This window comes from Simochromis diagramma, unplaced genomic scaffold (assembly GCF_900408965.1).
Source record: "Simochromis diagramma unplaced genomic scaffold, fSimDia1.1 OVJJ01000155.1, whole genome shotgun sequence".
In the NCBI taxonomy this organism is placed as follows: Eukaryota; Metazoa; Chordata; class Actinopteri; order Cichliformes; family Cichlidae; genus Simochromis; species Simochromis diagramma.
The window spans coordinates 46,018-64,652 of NW_024387413.1; the positions used below are offsets into that span (position 1 = coordinate 46,018).

Consider the following 18,635-nt stretch of genomic DNA (forward strand, 5'->3'; position numbering starts at 1 on the left):
TCTGACCTCCTGATTAGATTTCTCACTCTTTAAGGACAACGTGGTACATTTCAACAAACCCCAGTGGAGCTGGCCTGTGGTCCACACTGTTGACAAACAAGAAAGTCTGAGAAAAATGTTCTCAGTTTTCTCAGTTTCTGATATTTAGTTCTTTTAAATACACTCTTAACACTGTTTAAGATGAATTAATTTTCTGCAACCTGCAACTGCAACCCCCCCCTGGCTTCTGCTCCACGGCTGCTGAGTGAGCCCTCATCTGGGACTCTCCTCAGCTCTTTCTGGGACAGTGGCGCGGCTGCCCCTCTGTTGGTCTTCCTTGGTCTCTTGTGTTCTGGGGGCCTCTGGATGTCTGGAGTTTTGACCTCCTCCATACCTGCTTCATGCCCTGGAGGACGGGGCTGTGGCCCCCCCACACCCTCTAGCAGATCATTACATGAAGGAATCTTTTAAATACAAGCGCATCCATGCTCACAGGTGTACACACAGGTGCTCACACACACAAACTACACCCTCCTACCTCAAAGCACACTGTGTGCTGTCGATCTTACGTGCTGCACAATAATGTTTAATATTTAGTATTTACTGTCATATTCCCATAGATCATCGTGATGTTGTTTATTACGGTCCTCTTTTTTCTACTTCTGCTTGTTCTCTCTTTTTTCTTTCTCAACAGGTGATCCAGGTGATTGATAGATGTATTTTTTGTCTGCTTATTTTGTTGGTTTTTGTTTTTTGCCCTTTATCCCCGTCCCTCTTTCCCACTGTTTTTCTTTCCCTCTTTCTTTCTCCCCTTTCTTTTCCCCAGTCAAGTCTGTCCCGTATTTAGCGAGTGAAAATAAAAAAAACCAAAACAATAAAAGGTGAATCAAATAGACCATTACGGCAAGGCTGTGATGGTCTATTTGGTAAAGTAAATCCGTTGGGCATCTTTCTTCGCCTTTAGACAATAATTCTGATGGCAAAAGAACCAAACGGGACGGGCAGGAAAAAAAAGAAAAAAAAAAAAGCTGAATTCATTTTTTAAAATAAATTAATGAAGGGTATGATAGAAAAATAGTGACTGTAAAATGCATTTTATATATTATTAAGTAGATTCTGAAAAAAGTATAAGTCTCTTGCTAAAGGGAGTGCCTGAGGAAATATTTGTTTTTGTGTTGTTGGACGTCAGCAGAGGACGCAGGCGTGGTTTAATGTTCACTCACAGCAAACACACCCCCACAGAGAGAGAAAGAGAAAGCAAAAGGATAAACTGACGCAGGTCAGCAACCACAGTAGGATCCTGACTATTGTTACTATTATTAATAGTAGTATAGGAGTACTGCTACTACTAGTAGTAATTAGTGGTACTAGTATTGATTTTTCTCCAAAATGTGTTTTTAATTTTGCTTGTTGGACTATCTACCCACTCAGTGAAGGTGCATTTTCACTTTATGTTGTCAGCGCGTCTCATCAGCCTTCATTTGGGTCACACAGCCAGTAATTCATGACAACTCTACTAAAATACAGTAAGTATTTGTACTTCTTTACTTCCCATTATTATGACAACATCTGCTAACATCCCATCTCTAAATAATTAAATAATTAAAAAACATAAAAAGACTATGTTTAAATGCTTTGCAGTCAGTTTAGCTCTTTGTGGGCTCTTAAAAATAAGATTCAATAAAAGTGCGTACAGAGAGAGAGAGAGAGAGAGAGAGGGAGAGAGAGAGAGAGAGAGAGAGAGGCCATCTGATCTGTTGTTGGCAGATATGGGCCATAGGGGCTGAGCTCTGCTAAATAACGGTCACTGTATGGACTGATAACACAAACTGAGCGAGTGTGTGTTATCTGCTTGTGCTGTGGAACTGGTTCAACAGGTATACACTATATACACAGTGTGCTGACTGTAAGGACAAATTGTTGATTCTTTTCCACACGTAGGAAGAACATTTAGGATTGTGACACAGACCATGCAAATGTTCTTTAACAGTAAGATTTTAATTTCAGGCCTGTTGATATGTTTGGACTTACAAACAAAAGACTGTTAAACAAACAGCTCCTTAGACCTACTTGGCACGGCCACGTTTATCCTTCAACATAGCGTGAAATCGCTTAGACAAGCTTTCTTGTAATTTCTTTAAATTATTGCCAGGAATAGTTTTCAACTTCCAAGCTCTTCTTTGCAGTTTGTCTTCCCTTTTCTCCCTTGTTCATCAAAGTGATCTCACTCTGCTTCAGTAATGTTGAGGTCTGGGCTCTGGAAAGGCCAGTCCATGGCATCATGAAGCCTGCAGTGGCTGGTCCCTGACCCTAGATCAGACTCAATTTGAAAAAAGAGTGAAAACAAAAGAAAAAACGTCAATCTGATCATGTCTGACTGTTTGTGTTGGGACCTTGTGGTGACAGGGATTTGCTACAGCATCACTTTCAGATACTCTTCATCTTCAATAGTTTCCTTTTTTTGTTCTCCATTTGTGCAGTTTCCACATTTCTTTTCAAGGGTACACTGGACACTATGTTAAGATATGCAAAATTCAGGTTTAAGATTTAGGTTCAGTTAATAAAATTGGAATAATTTAAGCTTTTGTGATAGTGTGGCAGGCTGCCAGTAACAAAGTCCCCCAGATACACTTTAAAAAAGTGGTTCTTTGCTAAGTCTGGTTTATCCTTCTGCTTTTCAACCAATTCAAATTAAATGTCTTAACCTTGTTTTTCAATTAGCAAAAAACTGTCATGCGATGTGAAACTGGACAAAGAAGTTTATGAGAGTGAAAAAATGATTTTTAGGACACTCAGACTAAAAATTGCTGGCATAATGTTCGCTTAACCAGCTGTTATTTTTAAGCTGGGTTGTTGTCCGGGTTGTAGTATTTGCAACACCATAAACATACATGTTTATGCACATTTTTGTGTATTAGAGCCCCGACTTCACTTCAGAAGATAAAGATTGAGGTGAGGAGGAAGAGGATGACAATTTGTTGGTCAGTATATCAGTATACTGTCAGTCGTCTCTTTTTTTGTCCCATGTTTTCTTGTCTTTGGTAAATGGAGCCCGTTCTCAGATGATACAACATCGGTATGATTCATATCTTGAGTCTGAAGGTTTTCCTCTATGGTCTGAACACCTACAGGTTTCTTCTTCTCTGACTTGGGCATAGTACCTGTATGGCTGGTCTCTAGGTACATTCATAAAATGTGATTGAGGTAATGATACTGCCCATCTCAGCCAATGTATTCAACACGGCAGGTTAACATAGCAGCATCCACAAACTAGTGCCTGCACAAACTAGTTTCTCTCTATTCCCTGTGTATCATGATGATCTGGTTTTTAGTTTACATGACAATTCTGAAATTGGCTCAGTGGAGAAATCTGACCGTAACTTAATAACCTCTGCTAATGTGAACTCACTGTTTCTGGTTTACCTCTCAAACTCACTTTCAGAAGTTCACAAGATGAACATTTGTGCTGAGGAAGAAAAGAGTGGAGCAGAGTCTGAAGAAAAGACTGGAGCAGAGTCTGCAGGATCCAGCTGTCCTTCTATGAGAAGTGACAGCTCCAGAATTGATCCTTTAAACTTCAGGGATGAACCTGGACCCTCAGACACAACGTAAGACTCAGTTTCTACTAAGATTTTCTCATCCTCCCTCAGTGTGTAACCACGAGTCCATTTAAATTTGACCTTTATGTGAACAGTACACCCTATTAGTCCAGTTCTTACTGAAGTCATTTTTATTTTCAAATTAAAACGGTTTCAGCACAAGATTATAATATATTTTATGTTAAATGTAAATGTTTATGTCAGCAACATCACTACATAAACAAGTGTGAGTAAAATAAATGATCCTCACATACAAAATACTGAGTGAAAGACAAAGGAAGCATTAAGAGGACTAATGCTGCTAGTATACAACGAAGCAACTCCCCACAACTTTGTTTCCAAACATATAAAATATTCACAGTCAGCTTAATCAAATGAAATTCAGCTGTTAGTTGAAGTATATCGTCTTCCCTACTGCTCTTTACGCTAGTGAAAGACGATGCAAACTCTGTGTTTGTGTGTGTACGTGCGAGCACGTGAGTGCCTGTGTGTGTGCGTACCTGTGTGTTTATGTGAGTGCACGTGAGTGAGTGTGCGTGTGGGTATGTGAGTGTAACAGTTAAAACACTGTGTGTGTGTGTGTGTGTGTGTGTGTGTGTGTGTGTGTGTGTGTGTGTATGTGACTTCCTGCTGGTCATAAAAGTAATCTCCCCTCATGGAAGCTAAACCAAATTCCTCTACAAAAAAAGTTAACAGATTACAAGCACTGAGACCCCCACTCTGCATCCACTTTTACAGGTAAGCATGTGGAGAGTCTCCTGCAAACCTACTTCTAAGTTATGACAATTATGAGCTTTTATTAAAGGTACAAGCATCAGCAACCCCCAACTGTAGCTTCCTGTCTCCTTTTATGACAGCAGACTCCCAGTGTCCATAAATTCCTTTCCCTCTACACAATTACACACTCTCAGGTCTACAACTAAGCCAAACTAAAACACACAGACAAATCCTTCCCTATTCCTCTGATCTGCTGGACCCTCTCATCTAAGCAAATTTAACACATTCTATTATAATAATTATTTTCTTGCACTCACAATCACTACACCTGGCTGAGGTTGTAGTTGTTGAAAACTGGACACAGATCAGTGTTAGGTAAGACAGGCTGACAGGGAAAACACTTTATTACTGTTGATGAAATCAAAAGCAAACATCACATTGATGATTCAAGCTCTAGTTTTCTTCATCTTAAAAAGTATTTCCCTTTTCTCGTTCCTCTTTTGGCCATAAGACCGTCTGCACAGTTGTCAAATTTTGATCCATTTTTAAAACTGATAAACAACAATTGACTTTAACGATTAAAAAATGTGTTCACAGAGAGAGGAAGGCGATCTCAGAGGATCCAGTGTCTACCAGCCGTGGACCAGAAAAATCCAGGACTGAAGCACAACTGCAGATATCCAGTAAGAGCAGCTGTCTACAAAGTAGGATTAAGCATCCGCTTATTCATGGACTCATTTCTGAGAAAAACTGTTACAGTCAGAGTTATGTAATACATCCTCGGTACTTAATGTGGCATAGGGGAGGGGAGTGAACTGAGTACTCCAGGTGGAACTGTCGATCTTTAATAAGTGTTATTGTGTAATAAAGACACACAGGCTTTTATTGGCAAGTTGATTAAAAATAATTAAAAACAAACTGGAGCTGCCCACTTACATACTGAAAAATTAAAAGTTTTGACAGAGTGTGATGTTCTTTGACCATCAGTTTTACAGATACAGACTGCCCTAATCAAAAAAATGCAGGATTACAATGTGTGTAACATTTTGGCACACACTGGAATACTTGTGTCTATCTTTAGAAAGAAAGCACTACAAAATTCATTGATGGTGGATAGCTGTATTCTGAGTACGGCACATCTCTAATCCCCTCTCCTAAACTGAAGTGCTTAATTTTTTGAATTAGCCACATTATATGAGGATTATCTGAAAGTATAACTAACCATAACCACCAGTTCTCTCTTCATATGTATAATAATAAATCCACAAAACTGAGTTTTTCTCAACAGAGAGGTTCTATTCTGCTTTCTCTGTCAGCTGTCATATGACTTGATGAAAGTGCTTAGATAAGGACTTCATTTCCCATAAACATTTGCAATATTTTTTATCAGCGACATTTCAGTCCACATTGCATAACAGTTGTTGGTGGTAATGCACAATTTCATTGTTTGGCAACTGCCAACAAAGTAACAAGAATAAGACACTTTGCAGGCCAAACATTACAGTTAATAGAAAAGATGATCTGATGAAGGTTCACAGTGAGCTCAGACATGTGAAATAATAAAAATGGAGACAAAAGAACATTGTGTATCAGAAACAAACATCCTAAATCATCCTAAACAAGAGCCTCAGACTTTGACCAACAGCCCACAGCAGGTTTTTCTGTAATTGCGCTTCCCTAATTTTCACACGAATTGCTCAGCAGATTCACTTGCTGAACAAAAACAGAAAACAAAACAAAAATAAAAACAAAACACACTTCTGCCAAGAAAAGCTGAGCATGTTCTAGAAAGCAGGTTTAGTAAAACTTTAAGTTTGTTCCTGCTTGAAGAAGGAAGCTCTGGTTTTCTGTTCCACATTGAACCCTGCTCACAGCGAAATTTCTTTTCATCTCTTTTCAGTACAAATTTCAGCCTCATTTCCCCTTTTCAGTTGAATTTTTTGCTTTTCACCACTTTTCAGCCAAAAATTTCTGCTTCTTTACCTGTTTTCAGCAGATTTTTCAGTTTCTTCACCGCCATACAACTTTTTGCAACTTTTCAACTTTTTCAGCTTTTTTCAGCAGATAGTTTCAGCGTTAAGGCATCCACACAGCATTTTCGCAGGAAATGCAAATTTTTCTAGTTTCTTATTAAATTGTTCTCCACATAAACACATGAACACATCTCGAGGGTCTGAGAGAAAAAAAATTATCTAATGTGTTCTTAAAAATATCTAAAAAAAAAAAATCAAAAAATCTCAAAAAATCTTATTGCAAACCATTTAAATAATGTTATGGTTAGATGTAATAAAAGCATAACTGTTTTCTTTTTGTGTTATATTTGCTCTTTTTTAACAGCAGATGTTGGTCTGCAGGAGATTTTAAATGAACATAAAATACATCTAAAGAGACAATATGAACGTGTCACTGAAGGACTTGGTGACTCAAGAAGTGGAACCCTCCTCAACACAATCTACACTGAGCTTTACATCACAGACAAAGAGAGTGAAGAGGTTCATACTCAACATGAAGTGAGACAGCTGGAGACTACTTCACAAACAGATACCGTTCATGCCCCAACAATCACGTGTCACAAACTCTTTGAAGTTTTACCTTGCCTGAAGAGACCAATCAGAGTGGTTCTGATGAACGGAATCGCTGGCATTGGAAAAACCTTCTCAGTGCAGAAATTTATTGTGGACTGGTCAGAGGGCTTGGAAAACCAAGACATCAACATAGTGATTCTGCTTTCATTCAGGGAGATGAATCTCGTTAAAGATGAGCCGTGCAGCCTTCTGGAGCTGCTCCATGTTTTCTATCCAACATTACAGAAAGTCACCACAGAGAAACTGACTCTTTGTAAACTTTTGTTCATCTTTGATGGCCTGGATGAAAGTCGACTTTCACTGGAGTTCACTAACCGGAAGGTTGTTTCTGACATTACTCAGACATCATCAGTCAATGAGTTAGTAACAAACCTCATAGAAGGGAATCTGCTTCCCTCGGCTCTCATCTGGATAACTACCCGACCTGCAGCAGCCAATCAGATACCTCCTAAATGTGTTGACAGGGTAACAGAAGTGCAAGGCTTCACTGACGCTCAGAAGGAGGAGTACTTCAGGATGAGATTTAGTGAGAAAGAGCTGTCCAGAGTTATCTCCCACATTAAGAAATCCAAAAACCTCAATGTCATGTGTAAAATCCCAGTCTTCTGCTGGATCACTGCCACAATCCTTGAGTACATATTGAATACAGACCAAAGAAGCGAGCTACCAAAGACCCTGACTGACATGTACTCGTACTTCCTACTGGTTCAGACAAAGAGGAATAAGCACAAGTACCAAAAAGAACATGAAACAAGTGCACAGGAGCTGACGGATGCTGACAGGGAAGTTCTTCTGAAGCTGGGGAAGCTGGCGTTTGAAAATCTGAAAAAAAGAAACATCATATTCTACCAAGAAGACCTGGAAGAGTGTGGTCTGGATGTCACAGAGGCCTCAGTTAATTCAGGGGTTTTTACTGAAATCTTTAAAAGACAGTGTGTGATTTTCCAAAAACCAGTCTACTCCTTTGTTCATCTGAGCATTCAGGAGTTTCTGGCTGCTGTTTACACGTTTCACTGTTACACCAACAGGACAACAGAGGTACTAAAAGAAGTCCTGGGGGAAGAATATAACAAGACATCTCTGGACATTTTTCTGAGCAAAGTCATGGAAAAGTCCCTCCAATGTAAAAATGGCGCTCTGGACCTGTTTGTTCGCTTCCTGCATGGCCTCACACTAGAGTCCAACCAAAGACTCTTAGTAGGTCTGCTGAGTCAGACAGAGAACAACCCAGAAGTTATCCAGAAAATCATCAACAACCTAAAAGAGATGAGACGTTCTCAAATTTCTCCTGACAGAAGCATCAATATCTTTCATTGTCTGATTGAGATGAATGACAGCTCAGTGTTTCAGGAGATCCAAGAATTCCTGAAATCAGAGACAAAACTCTGTGAGATCCACTGCTCAGCTCTGGCCTACATGCTGCAGATGTCGGAGGAGGTTCTGGATGAGTTGGACCTGCAGAAGTTCAACACATCAGATGAAGGACGACACAGACTGATTCCAGCTGTGAGCAACTGCAGAAAGGCTCTGTGAGTCCTGTTGTGATCATTAACACAATTAATCAGATTAGATCAGTAGTTCCCAGGGTGGCTGTGGCTACAATGTAGCTTGCCATCACCAGTGTGTGAATGTGTGTGTGAATGGGTGGATGACTGGATGTGTAAAGCGCTTTGGGGTCCTTAGGGACTAGTAAAGCGCTATACAAATACAGGCCATTTACCATTTACAGGTGAATCTTTCCATTAAACTGACTTTATTCAAAATCTTCTGGAGCCAAATTAAAACAGGAAACAGTCCAAATGTTTCTCTTCTTTAGTTTATAATCTAAAACATTGTTATAGAAAAGGTGAATGAGGCAGGTTCTATAAAACACTTTGAGTAGAAAAACTTTTACTCAAGTAGAGTAGCAAGGTCCTATATAAGAATGAATCCATTTACCATTGACGAGGATCAGATTTCACTGACAAAATGTGGACATGATCATGGTTTAAATGTAACACAATTTTGTTTTTATCTGTATATTAAATATGAAATCCCTTTGTTTTGTCTTCCTATTCACTAAGTCTGTGTTTACAATGCAAAATTCCTGCTTTTATAATAACATATTTGATGTTTTCTCTTGTCACAGACTAAAAGCTTGTCATCTCTCAGAGACTCACTGTGAAGTTGTGGCCTCAGCTCTCAAATCCGACAACTCCAATCTGGTGGAGTTGGACATGACTGGAAACAAGTTGCACGATTCAGGACTAAATATTTTGTCTGCTGGACTGTCTAGTCCAGACTGTCGACTAGAGACTCTGAGGTGAGTTTGCTGACTGGAGCTGTTGTTGTTTAATCAAAGATCTAAGTTTTACACTCTTGGCTAATAAAGGTTCACAATTTGTATGAACAAAAATATATAGAAGTGTTATTGATTTCAGAAATGTTTGCTTTTCCAAATGGCTGAACGATAATTTTTACTTTTGGCTCTAAACAGACGTGACAGACTTGAGCAAAGTTAAGTTAAAAGCTGACAGAAGTCAGGTTATGGTAGAGAGATATTTTTACAGTTGTTCAGCCTCCACAGGTCAAACTCAGTCAGTCAGAGAAGATGAGGTGATTGGTGATGAGGCGTTAGGGTCTGTGTGGGGTGTCAGTCACTCTGATAAATAGCAGATAAAAACAGGCTACAGAGATTTTGACAACCCACACAACTGCTTTGGTGATGTATGTGTTAAAGAAAACAGCAGCCTGACACAGTCCGGAACATAACAGCAAAGCAGGATTCTGAATGTATGTGAGGATTTTTTAAAAACAGCTGGAGAAGAGAGAGGCTTCTTAAAAAGACTATAAGAAGAGGGAAGCTGAGAGTTTTTTTTTAAAGTTTCTGTTCCTCTAAAAATGATCCTGTTTTAACTCATTTTGAGTATTACAGCACCAAATATCGCTTATGTTGTTGTAAAGCAACATAACAACACAAGAAGTCATAAAAAAACAGAAGATCTGCATTGACAGCAGACTGAAAGCTGCCTTTACCAGCCCAATATAACCTCACTAACCAGGCAGACAGACTACCATGGTTTGTGAAGTAGTGCCTGCCTAGAGTCTAAGAGTATAGTTCTAAATCATCTGTTCTGTAGATAGAGAATATTTTCAGCACTAAATCTTTAAAGAGAAACTACTGACCAGTTTGAGTGTAAAGAACATTTTATAAAGAGTTGTCAGTCACATTCTTCAGCAGACCATTTCAGGCTCTCATGAACTCAGACGTTGAGCTCAGGTAATGTCACTTCAGTTCACTTCAGGTTTAGAGCTTCAGTCTAGTGTAGAGATTAGGACTGAAACCGTAATAGTGTTCATGTAGAAAATACTAATGAAAAAAGATCAACTGACCACTGTTTCTATTTTAAGAATAAAGGAAACACATTCAGATAACTCTGTCATGTTGGTACTTTGACTTCTGCTCAGCAGACAGATAAAGTCACGTGGTCAGATCCAGCTGTTTCAATATTTATTTAGTGTCCACCATTCTTTAACAGTTTTGTACTTTGAAGACTGATGTAATAATGATTTTAGAATCCATGATAAAAACTTCTGTGCGTTAATCTTGAAGAGAACCTCACTGATGACTGATATCTGCATTTTTCATTCTTTATTCAGGTTGGAGAGCTGTTGGTTGTCAGATATCAGCTCTCTGGCTTCAGCTCTGAATTCCAACCCCTCTCATCTGAAATATCTAAACCTGAGCTACAACAACTTGGAGAATTCAGGAGTGAAGCATTTTTGTGGTTTTCTGAAGAATCCCCACTGTCTATTGGAGACTCTGAGGTTAGACACCAAATTTTAACTGTGCTTAGATCCCAATCCCGGATAGTATAGTATTTATAGTCTAAGTATAGTATAGTGTTAATTAACAAACATCTTGGGAACATAGTTTGTACCAGGAATTTTGGCACATTTACAAACTGACACTGCTGAACAGTGACAGTAAACTAGATGAAGCTAAGATGACGAGTTATTTGTGTCAGAAAGCACAAAGAGCCACTGCAGCGCTAAAGTTGTACTTTACACCTTCACTGGGGTTTGTAGTGCTTTCATTTCAGTGTTGGAGTTTGTGATCAGTGCCTAATTTAATACATTGCTACATATTTAGCTATTTTAATGAAGGTATTTGCCACACACAGTTACAGTGATCTAAGAATGTTTTCACCAGTGAGGAATGACTGACCAGCAGTTTCAGAGGTAGACCTGCATGACATCTAGAAAAAGCAAAGCAAAAAAAACCCCAGGAGAGCTAGTGCCAACCGCTCACCAGGACTATCCTAGCTCAGTGCTGACCTTCTTCAGCTCCTGACATATTATGACACTGGATGCTTTCAAGCACAGACTCTGAGTAATAAACACATTTTTTAAAATTCCTTATGCAGATTGCAGCGCTGCAGTTTGTCAGAGATCAGCTGTGATCATCTGCTTCCAGCCCTTCAGTGCAACCCCTCCCATTTGAAACATCTGGACCTGAGCTGGAACAACCTTCAGGATTCAGGAGTGAAGCAGCTGTGTGTTTATCTGAAGACTTCAGATTGCAGACTGGAGACTCTCAGGTCAGACACCATGTTTTAGTTGTACTTAGATATATATGATGTGAAAGCTGGCATTAACCTACACATACATCCTGACATTAACCTAATTAACACTTTAACTGTGGCAGAACAATGGTTCACATTTCAAACATTAAAACTGTGTTACTTATCTTAAGACAAACAGCCCACATCTGGGCTCCACCCTGATTAACATTATTGCTATCAACTCTTGGTATACAACACATTGATTAATCATTTACAGTTAACTCGTTTTCATGGTACAAAGGTCATGACACACAGGAATCTGTGGAACAGAAACAGTTTGTGACAGGAATTATTGCACATTTACAAATTGTACTGCTGAATGGCATGCTGGGTAATGCTAGCTATACAGGTCTGTCAATAGTGGCCAAAGAGTCCGTTGCTACAAAAGGTTTTTCAATCAGACTTGTTTTTCTCTCATTTCTGGTCATGCTGCTGCTTGTGTGTTGAAAGACAAAGACAAAGTTTAGGTGGGGTTCAGGGAGATTTGAGTTTAAAAAAACTATTATTAATCGATTTAAATAACAAGGGATAATATACAATATTACTATAAATGTTGCCATTTGATGCATTATATCAGAGTTTATTGGCAGGTTACATCACAAAAATAACACATATAAAAATTGCCAGCTTTTAAAATGTGTCTGGTATAAAAGTGTCCTCAAATATATACATTTCTTTCAAACTAAATCTTTAAAACTGAAGTAATGTAAATACTTTTTTCACAATTTTGATCTAAAAATTAGGATTTTTGTCAGAATTTCATACCCCCGCTCTCCAAGACCCTATTTTTTTCTTTTTTCTTCAGTGAACAAACAGCATGTCGTCAGTCAGATTATTGAGAGCTCTTTTTTTCACTTGTACCTTTTGTCTGAACCTCCATCCTGTTGGCTCAAACTGTTTGGATTTTAAATTTTTTAAACTTGAACATTTCAAATCTTCTGAACAAATTATCAAACCTTAAATGATTTTACCACAGATTTTGCCTCATAAACTTACATCTTCTATCTTCATTCAGGTTATGGGGCTGCAAGTTGTCAGAGACCAGCTGTGATTATCTGTTCAAAGCTCTTCAGTCCAACACCCATCTGAGAGAGCTGGACCTGACATTGAACAACCTGCAGGAATCACATGTGAAGCAGCTGTCTGAGCTTGTGGACAGCCCACATCACACACTGGAGGTTCTCAAGTGAGTAGAGGCTTGGACTCAGTCCAGGCTGCTTTCCCAGTATAACACAGTGTGAAATCAGTGACCCAGTGTTTCTTGTACATCTGCAGTCTTCTTAACTCAGTGAGGCTATAAGAAGAGAACAGTGGCAGGCTTCAATATTCGACAGAAAGACAACAGACATCCAATCAAATGACACAGAAGTTTGTGATCATGTGTTTGAGTTGATGTGACGATAACTAATGTTCACATCTACAGAGAATAAATGGATTTGTAAGGGTGTCAGCTGGAAACAAGCTTTATTTCCTGTAGACATGAACACAGAAACATCAAATCACACAGGTGTATTAAATATTTTTACAGAATTTTTAGAGGAAGAAATTGTCCAGAAACAAAACATTCTACAAAGAAAACAACCAACTCGCCTATCATGGAAATCCAAAATGATGCAGGAAAATTAGTCAAGAAACACACGCACAGAGATATGTTGGAAGCAGGAAGCAGGCAGGATCTGTCAGTCTTGACAGGTCCCAGTTTATAGCCAGACCCATTTAATCTCGAACCAGTGGTCAGCCTTCACGTGTAAATTACATTAAACTGCTTACTAAATGAACACCACTGCTCCAGGTGTGGAGGAGTAAATGCAGTACAGAAAATTATGACCTGGATCATAACCTCCAGGAATCAAGATTGCATATGTCTTACTGTCAGTGCTTTCATTGACATTTGTTCAGTAGTAGCCTCCATGTATATTAGTAAGCTGATATTTTAGCAACAGGTAAGAAGTTCAACAATACACAGCAACCTTTGGTCTTAGTGAAACAACAGAAAATCCATTCATTGGCAGGAGGCACATTGCTTCATCAGCTGACTGTATACTGTTAGTCAGTTCTTCAGCACCAAAGGTTTTCATGCACAATAACAAAGCCTCAGCTCCGGCCTGTGAATCTTTTTCATCATTCCAAATCAATGTTTTGATTCAAATTCTGGTCTGTTCATTCTAATTCCGTTGTTTTCATTCAAATTCTATTCATTTCATTCTAATTCCGTTCTTTTCATTGAAATGCTGTTGTTTTCATTCTAATTCTACTCTTTTTTATTAAAATTCTATTGTTTATTTTAGAATTCTGTTGCTTTCATTCAAACTCTGTTCTATACGTTCTAATTCCGTTGTTTTCATTCAAATTCCGTTGTTTGTTTTCAAATTCCGTTGTTTTCGTTCAAATTCTGTTGTTTTCATGCAAATTCTTTTGTTTTCATTCAAATTCTATTCTTGTCATTCTATTTCCATTGTTTTGATTCAAATTCTGTTCTGTTCATTCTAATTCCATTGTTTTGATTCAAATTCTGGTCTGTTCATTCTAATTCCGTTCATTTCATTGAAATTCCATTGTTTTCATTCAAATGCTGTTGCTTTCATGCAAATTCTTTTGTTTTTGATCAAATTCTGTTCTTTTCATTCAAATTCTGTCGTTTTCATTCTAATTCCATTGTTTTGATTCAAATTCTGGTCTGTTCATTCTAATTCTGTTGTTTTCATTCAAATTCTATTCATTTCATTCTAATTCCGTTCTTTTCATTGAAATTTCATTTTTTTCATTCAAATGCTGTTGTTTTCATGCAAATTCTTTTGTTTTTGATCAAATTCTGTTCTTTTCATTGAAATTCCATCGTTTTCATTCAAATCCCATTGTTTTCATTCTAATTCTGTTGTTTGTTTTAGTAAAGTGTTTGTGCAGCAAGGAAGCATTCAGGCCTCTCAGCGGTTAAGCTCCACTGTAGACTTGTCCAAACAAGTCAGTGCTGCCCTTAATAATATTAATAACACCCAAAAATTTGATTCTGTTCATCTGCATGTAGCGTTTTTAGTGGGAGAAACATTTCATCACTTGTTCATGTGACTTCTTCAGTCTCAGCTGACTGCAGGTTTCCCCAACCTTATAAACAGGACATTTGCACAATCACTGAAACTAGCACCACTGAATGAACAATGGGCTACGAGGTCAGTTCCTTAATCATTAATGCAAATTCTCTCTCACTGAAAACACCACGTTCAGATGAACAGAATCAACCTTTTGGGATGTACGTACCTGGATGATTGAGCATGCATCAAGAAAGATCAATAATACTTAATACTGGATGTGCTTTAACACTGAAAAATGATGAAGACAGTCTCTGCAAACACTCATTTATCTACTCTGCCCTTTCTTGTCTTTGCAGATGGAAGGACCCATAAACACAGTTGTTTGTCTTTGTTGTGTGTGTAGTGTGTGTGTAGTGTGTGTGTGGTGTGTGTGCGTGTCCTGATGGTCCAGAGAGGTTGAAACACCAGCAGCTTGTGTGTAGTGATGCTGTGACAGGGCCAGGGAGGTGGAGTGGACAGCAGAGCTTCATCCAGCAGTGACAGAAATCAGACGTGCAGATGGCTGACAGTGCTGTAAAAATGCTCTGAGAGCTCCTCTGTTAGACACCATGTAGAATCTATCGTCATCCCTTTGTGTTCTTTCATCACAGTGTCTTTTGCAGACACTAGGTTCAGTTTTATTTTCTTTGAAAAGTTTCCTAAATACATTTCAATATCTTTTGTATAATTGATGTAATTTTAAGTTATTTATCATGGTTTTGAATAATATCGTGTGACAATGACTTCAAGTATCCTTCTTGAAAGAGTAAATGTTTTTTTCATCTACATAATGTGTATAGTGCAACTGATCAGGTAAAAAATGTTCAATAATTGAAAAAAAGATAGATTTGTTTTATACTTTCTAACATAATAACTGGGAACATGTGATATAAACACTATTGTAGAAAATTGCAAACTGTCCAGAGTTTGGTGTACTATATATCTTCAGTAATTTAGATAATGAAAGTATCCAGTGGTTCAGCAGATGAAGTGCAGGAGGTAGAGATTTTTTCATGGATGCTAAATCCATCAGTTGTTTTGTTACTGTTAGAGATGTTACACAGTCATGTGACTTCCCTGGGTGAAGACAATTGGCAGCAGTCTGAAGTTTGAAATTCCTCAGCTGATGAATAAGGCTACGTTCACACTGCAGGTCTCAATTCCAATTTTTTGATCAAATCTGATTTTTTTTTTGTCTGATTGTTCACACTTCAAATACAATGTGACAGCAAACGTGCTCTAGTGTGAACAGTTCACGGCCCTCAAACCGGCCCGCGTGTGCAAAAGAAGATGTCACACACAACGCGCTCTGTTTGCAGAAGTAAAAATGGCAGCTACAAAGCCAGTAGGTTGTTGCAGCAGTCTATCAATTTCTGCACAGTCTCAACCGACAGAATTTTGATAAATTAATTACGGAAAGGACACTGAGACAAAAGAGAGCCGTGCTTTAACAATGGCCTTGTTTGCAGCAGTGGCTGCTACCTCCGTGCACAAGTATATATGGACACGGAGTCGGAACCAGGAGTGGTGGGACTGGTTTGTCTTCAGATATGTATCTGATTCAGTACCACATACGAAAGTGACCCAGGTCGGATTTGGAAATATCAGATTTGTGCTGTTCAAACTGTCAGACCATGATCGGATATGGGTCACATAGGGTCAAAAAGTTGGATTTGATGCGCTTTTGCCTGCAGTGTGAGCGTAGCTTTAGTTATCTGTCAATAATGAACCTTAATGTTTTATATGGATAATAAGGATCAATAAATGTGTGGATTTGACTCAAAGGAATGACTCTGACTCATGGAACGACTTCCTTCCTGCTTTTCTGTCATGTCGATCAAATTCAGACCTCTAGCTTAATTAGTCACCCACCACCACAGCTTTCCAATTAAAGCTCCTCTGGAGCCCAGTCTTGACGCCCATCATGTTTCCTCCAATTCATGGGACCAAAACACCAAAAAAGAAAAGAGATTTGAGAAAAGACGTTTCCTGGTGCCGTAGTTAATCTCAGCTGTATCTAGACAAACAGGTCTGTCCTGACTCGTGTCAGCTATGTATCGTTGTTTCATCAACACGGATGGAGAAACAAAAAAGGAGGTGGAGAACTAAGAAGGACAATTAAGTATTTTTTAAGATGCTTAGCCACAACCTCTTCTAAAATTCTAGCAACAAATGGTATTTTTCGAGATCTACACAGCTATGACGAGAAGGGTCAAGCGTTGACGTTATTTTACATGGCAGCATATTTAAAATAAAAGGGACTTGACAAATGAAGCATTGATTATAGTGAGCACACAGGAAACTGACAGACTGAAAGACATTTTCTTAGAGGCTTCATTTAAAAAAAAACAGCAGGTGGAACAGGAGTACAGAAGCAGGCAGCTCTCGCATCTGTGACTCACATCGCCTCGTTTTTACTTTGGGTTTGAATATTTGCTGTATTTTTTCTAAAGACAGATGTCAGAAAGAACTGCAGAGTGTGGATGAGCACTCCTGAGGTGACAGGGTCTCAGAGACCCAGGCCCTGCACATTCAAGGAAGGCAGAGAAAGAAGAATCCCCCTCCTTGGAAAAGATCTAGGCACTGAGGCATTTTCCACATAGGCAATCAGAAAAGCTCAGCGTTGTTCACTAGCTACCCCACACTTCTGAAACAGTCTGAGCTTCAACCTGGGACACCTGCTCTTTCCTTCTCCTCCTCTGTGGTCTGCATGGATCCACAAAGTCCCCATTGAGACCACCAGATGAGGATCTAACCAGCTGCAAATCCAACAATAAGTGTCTCTCAGTAAAAGCACACAAACTCTGCATTGTGTTTATTCATTAGCTTTTCTGTTTAGTGAAAAGTAGCCTGAAAATAACTTTGTCACATTTATGTGTCTTTGGTTTAGAAAACTCATGTTTGTGTTTTTTTGGCTATTCTTTTTGAGTTTTGTTGTTTTGAATGAAATCAAATAAAATTCAGTCCTTGAGTCATGCTATCTCAAGTTTTCTTTTCTTTTAAACTAGTACTAATGAATGCTACTTTGGTGTTAAAATGCAATGAATACATTTAGTCAAGATTTTAAAAACAATCTTTGTACTTACTCTCCATGTAAAATATTAACAAAAGAGTAACATGAGTTGTTTATATATATATATATGAAGACAAAGAAAAAAAGGAACAGCAACAAAACTCCAAACCCAGATTGTAGCTGGTTTTTTTCCCCCCCTTCCTGCTAACTGTACACTTTTTATGATTATCTAGACAATTATTTCAATTCTTTTCACTGAGGTATTTCAAATACATTTCCAACATTTGGACATTATTTAAGAAAAATATTTTAGTTTTACTTTCAACATTTAGCTCTTTTAAATTAATAGTATCCTTCTGTTTTTTCCCTTTAATGTGGTCCCAACAGTCCTAAACAGTTGTTGGTTGGTCAGGTTCTGTTTGGGTTTTTTGAGTAGAAACCGTCTTCACTGAGTTCTTGCAATTCAGCATCTCTGTTAAACGACAGGAAGAAAAAAAATTGATATAAAGGTCAGTCAGACAAACCAGCTGTTTGATTTTCTCACATATTCATATCACGTTTTATGCTTTCATATGATGGATGTTGATGAATTCTACTTCCAGCACATCTGCAGTTCATTTTAATCTTTGACGCAAATAAGCAGGAAATTTAAATTTCACTTATTTCATTTTTAAAAATATAACATATCAACTTCAGAAAACGATCAGAGCAAACAGAAGTAGGCTCCTCTGTAGTAATGTTTAGGATACTTACACATTATTAATGGACTTTGACCTTCTGTGGTTTTCTTGTTGACCTGAGAAACATTTGCATTCATAAGACATCGTCCATGAAAGAATAAACACAATGCACAATTCAGCAGTGCAGGCATGTCAGTAGTAATATACGTGTTTGTTTTGTGTGCTTGAATGTTAAGTACACGGGCATGTGTACTTAACATTATAGTGTTAACTGCAGACATCCGAGGTAAGATAAATACAGAAAATACGAAAAATGATAGCAGCATTTGGCAGGCCTTCAAAAACAAAAAGTAGGTGAAGATTATCTGTCCTTATTTAGTGAGGATGTTT

The 18,635-nt window shown here is 38.3% G+C and overlaps 1 protein-coding gene across 7 annotated transcripts; it reads left to right on the forward strand.

The window, feature by feature from the left end:
* Positions 1–1,108: 1,108 nt before the first annotated feature.
* On the forward strand, positions 1,109–16,336 carry LOC120720816 (protein NLRC3-like). Of its 7 annotated transcripts, none has more exons than XM_040010608.1 (11): positions 1,109–1,258; positions 1,441–1,505; positions 3,410–3,587; positions 4,893–4,978; positions 6,633–8,409; positions 9,009–9,182; positions 10,520–10,687; positions 11,287–11,460; positions 12,500–12,670; positions 14,373–14,445; positions 14,870–16,336. In XM_040010608.1, the coding sequence occupies exons 2-11, from the start codon at positions 1,484–1,486 to the stop codon at positions 14,954–14,956; spliced, it is 2,910 nt and encodes a 969-aa protein (XP_039866542.1). In that variant the 5' UTR covers positions 1,109–1,258; positions 1,441–1,483; the 3' UTR covers positions 14,957–16,336. The 7 variants fall into 7 exon arrangements, with proteins under 7 accessions (XP_039866542.1, XP_039866546.1, XP_039866547.1 ...); XM_040010612.1 differs by having other exon boundaries at positions 3,422–3,587; XM_040010613.1 differs by lacking the exon at positions 1,109–1,258 and adding an exon at positions 2,898–2,960 and having other exon boundaries at positions 1,278–1,505.
* The last annotated feature ends 2,299 nt before the right edge of the window (positions 16,337–18,635 follow it).

Excerpts from the sequence above, each read along its gene's own strand:
- LOC120720816 (XM_040010608.1), top strand. The coding sequence starts at position 1,484 with ATGACAACTCTACTAAAATACA. Across the intron at positions 3,588-4,892 it reads CCTGGACCCTCAGACACAAC|AGAGAGGAAGGCGATCTCAG; the intron begins GTAAGACTCAGT and ends ATGTGTTCACAG. Across the intron at positions 12,671-14,372 it reads CACACACTGGAGGTTCTCAA|TAAAGTGTTTGTGCAGCAAG; the intron begins GTGAGTAGAGGC and ends TGTTTGTTTTAG.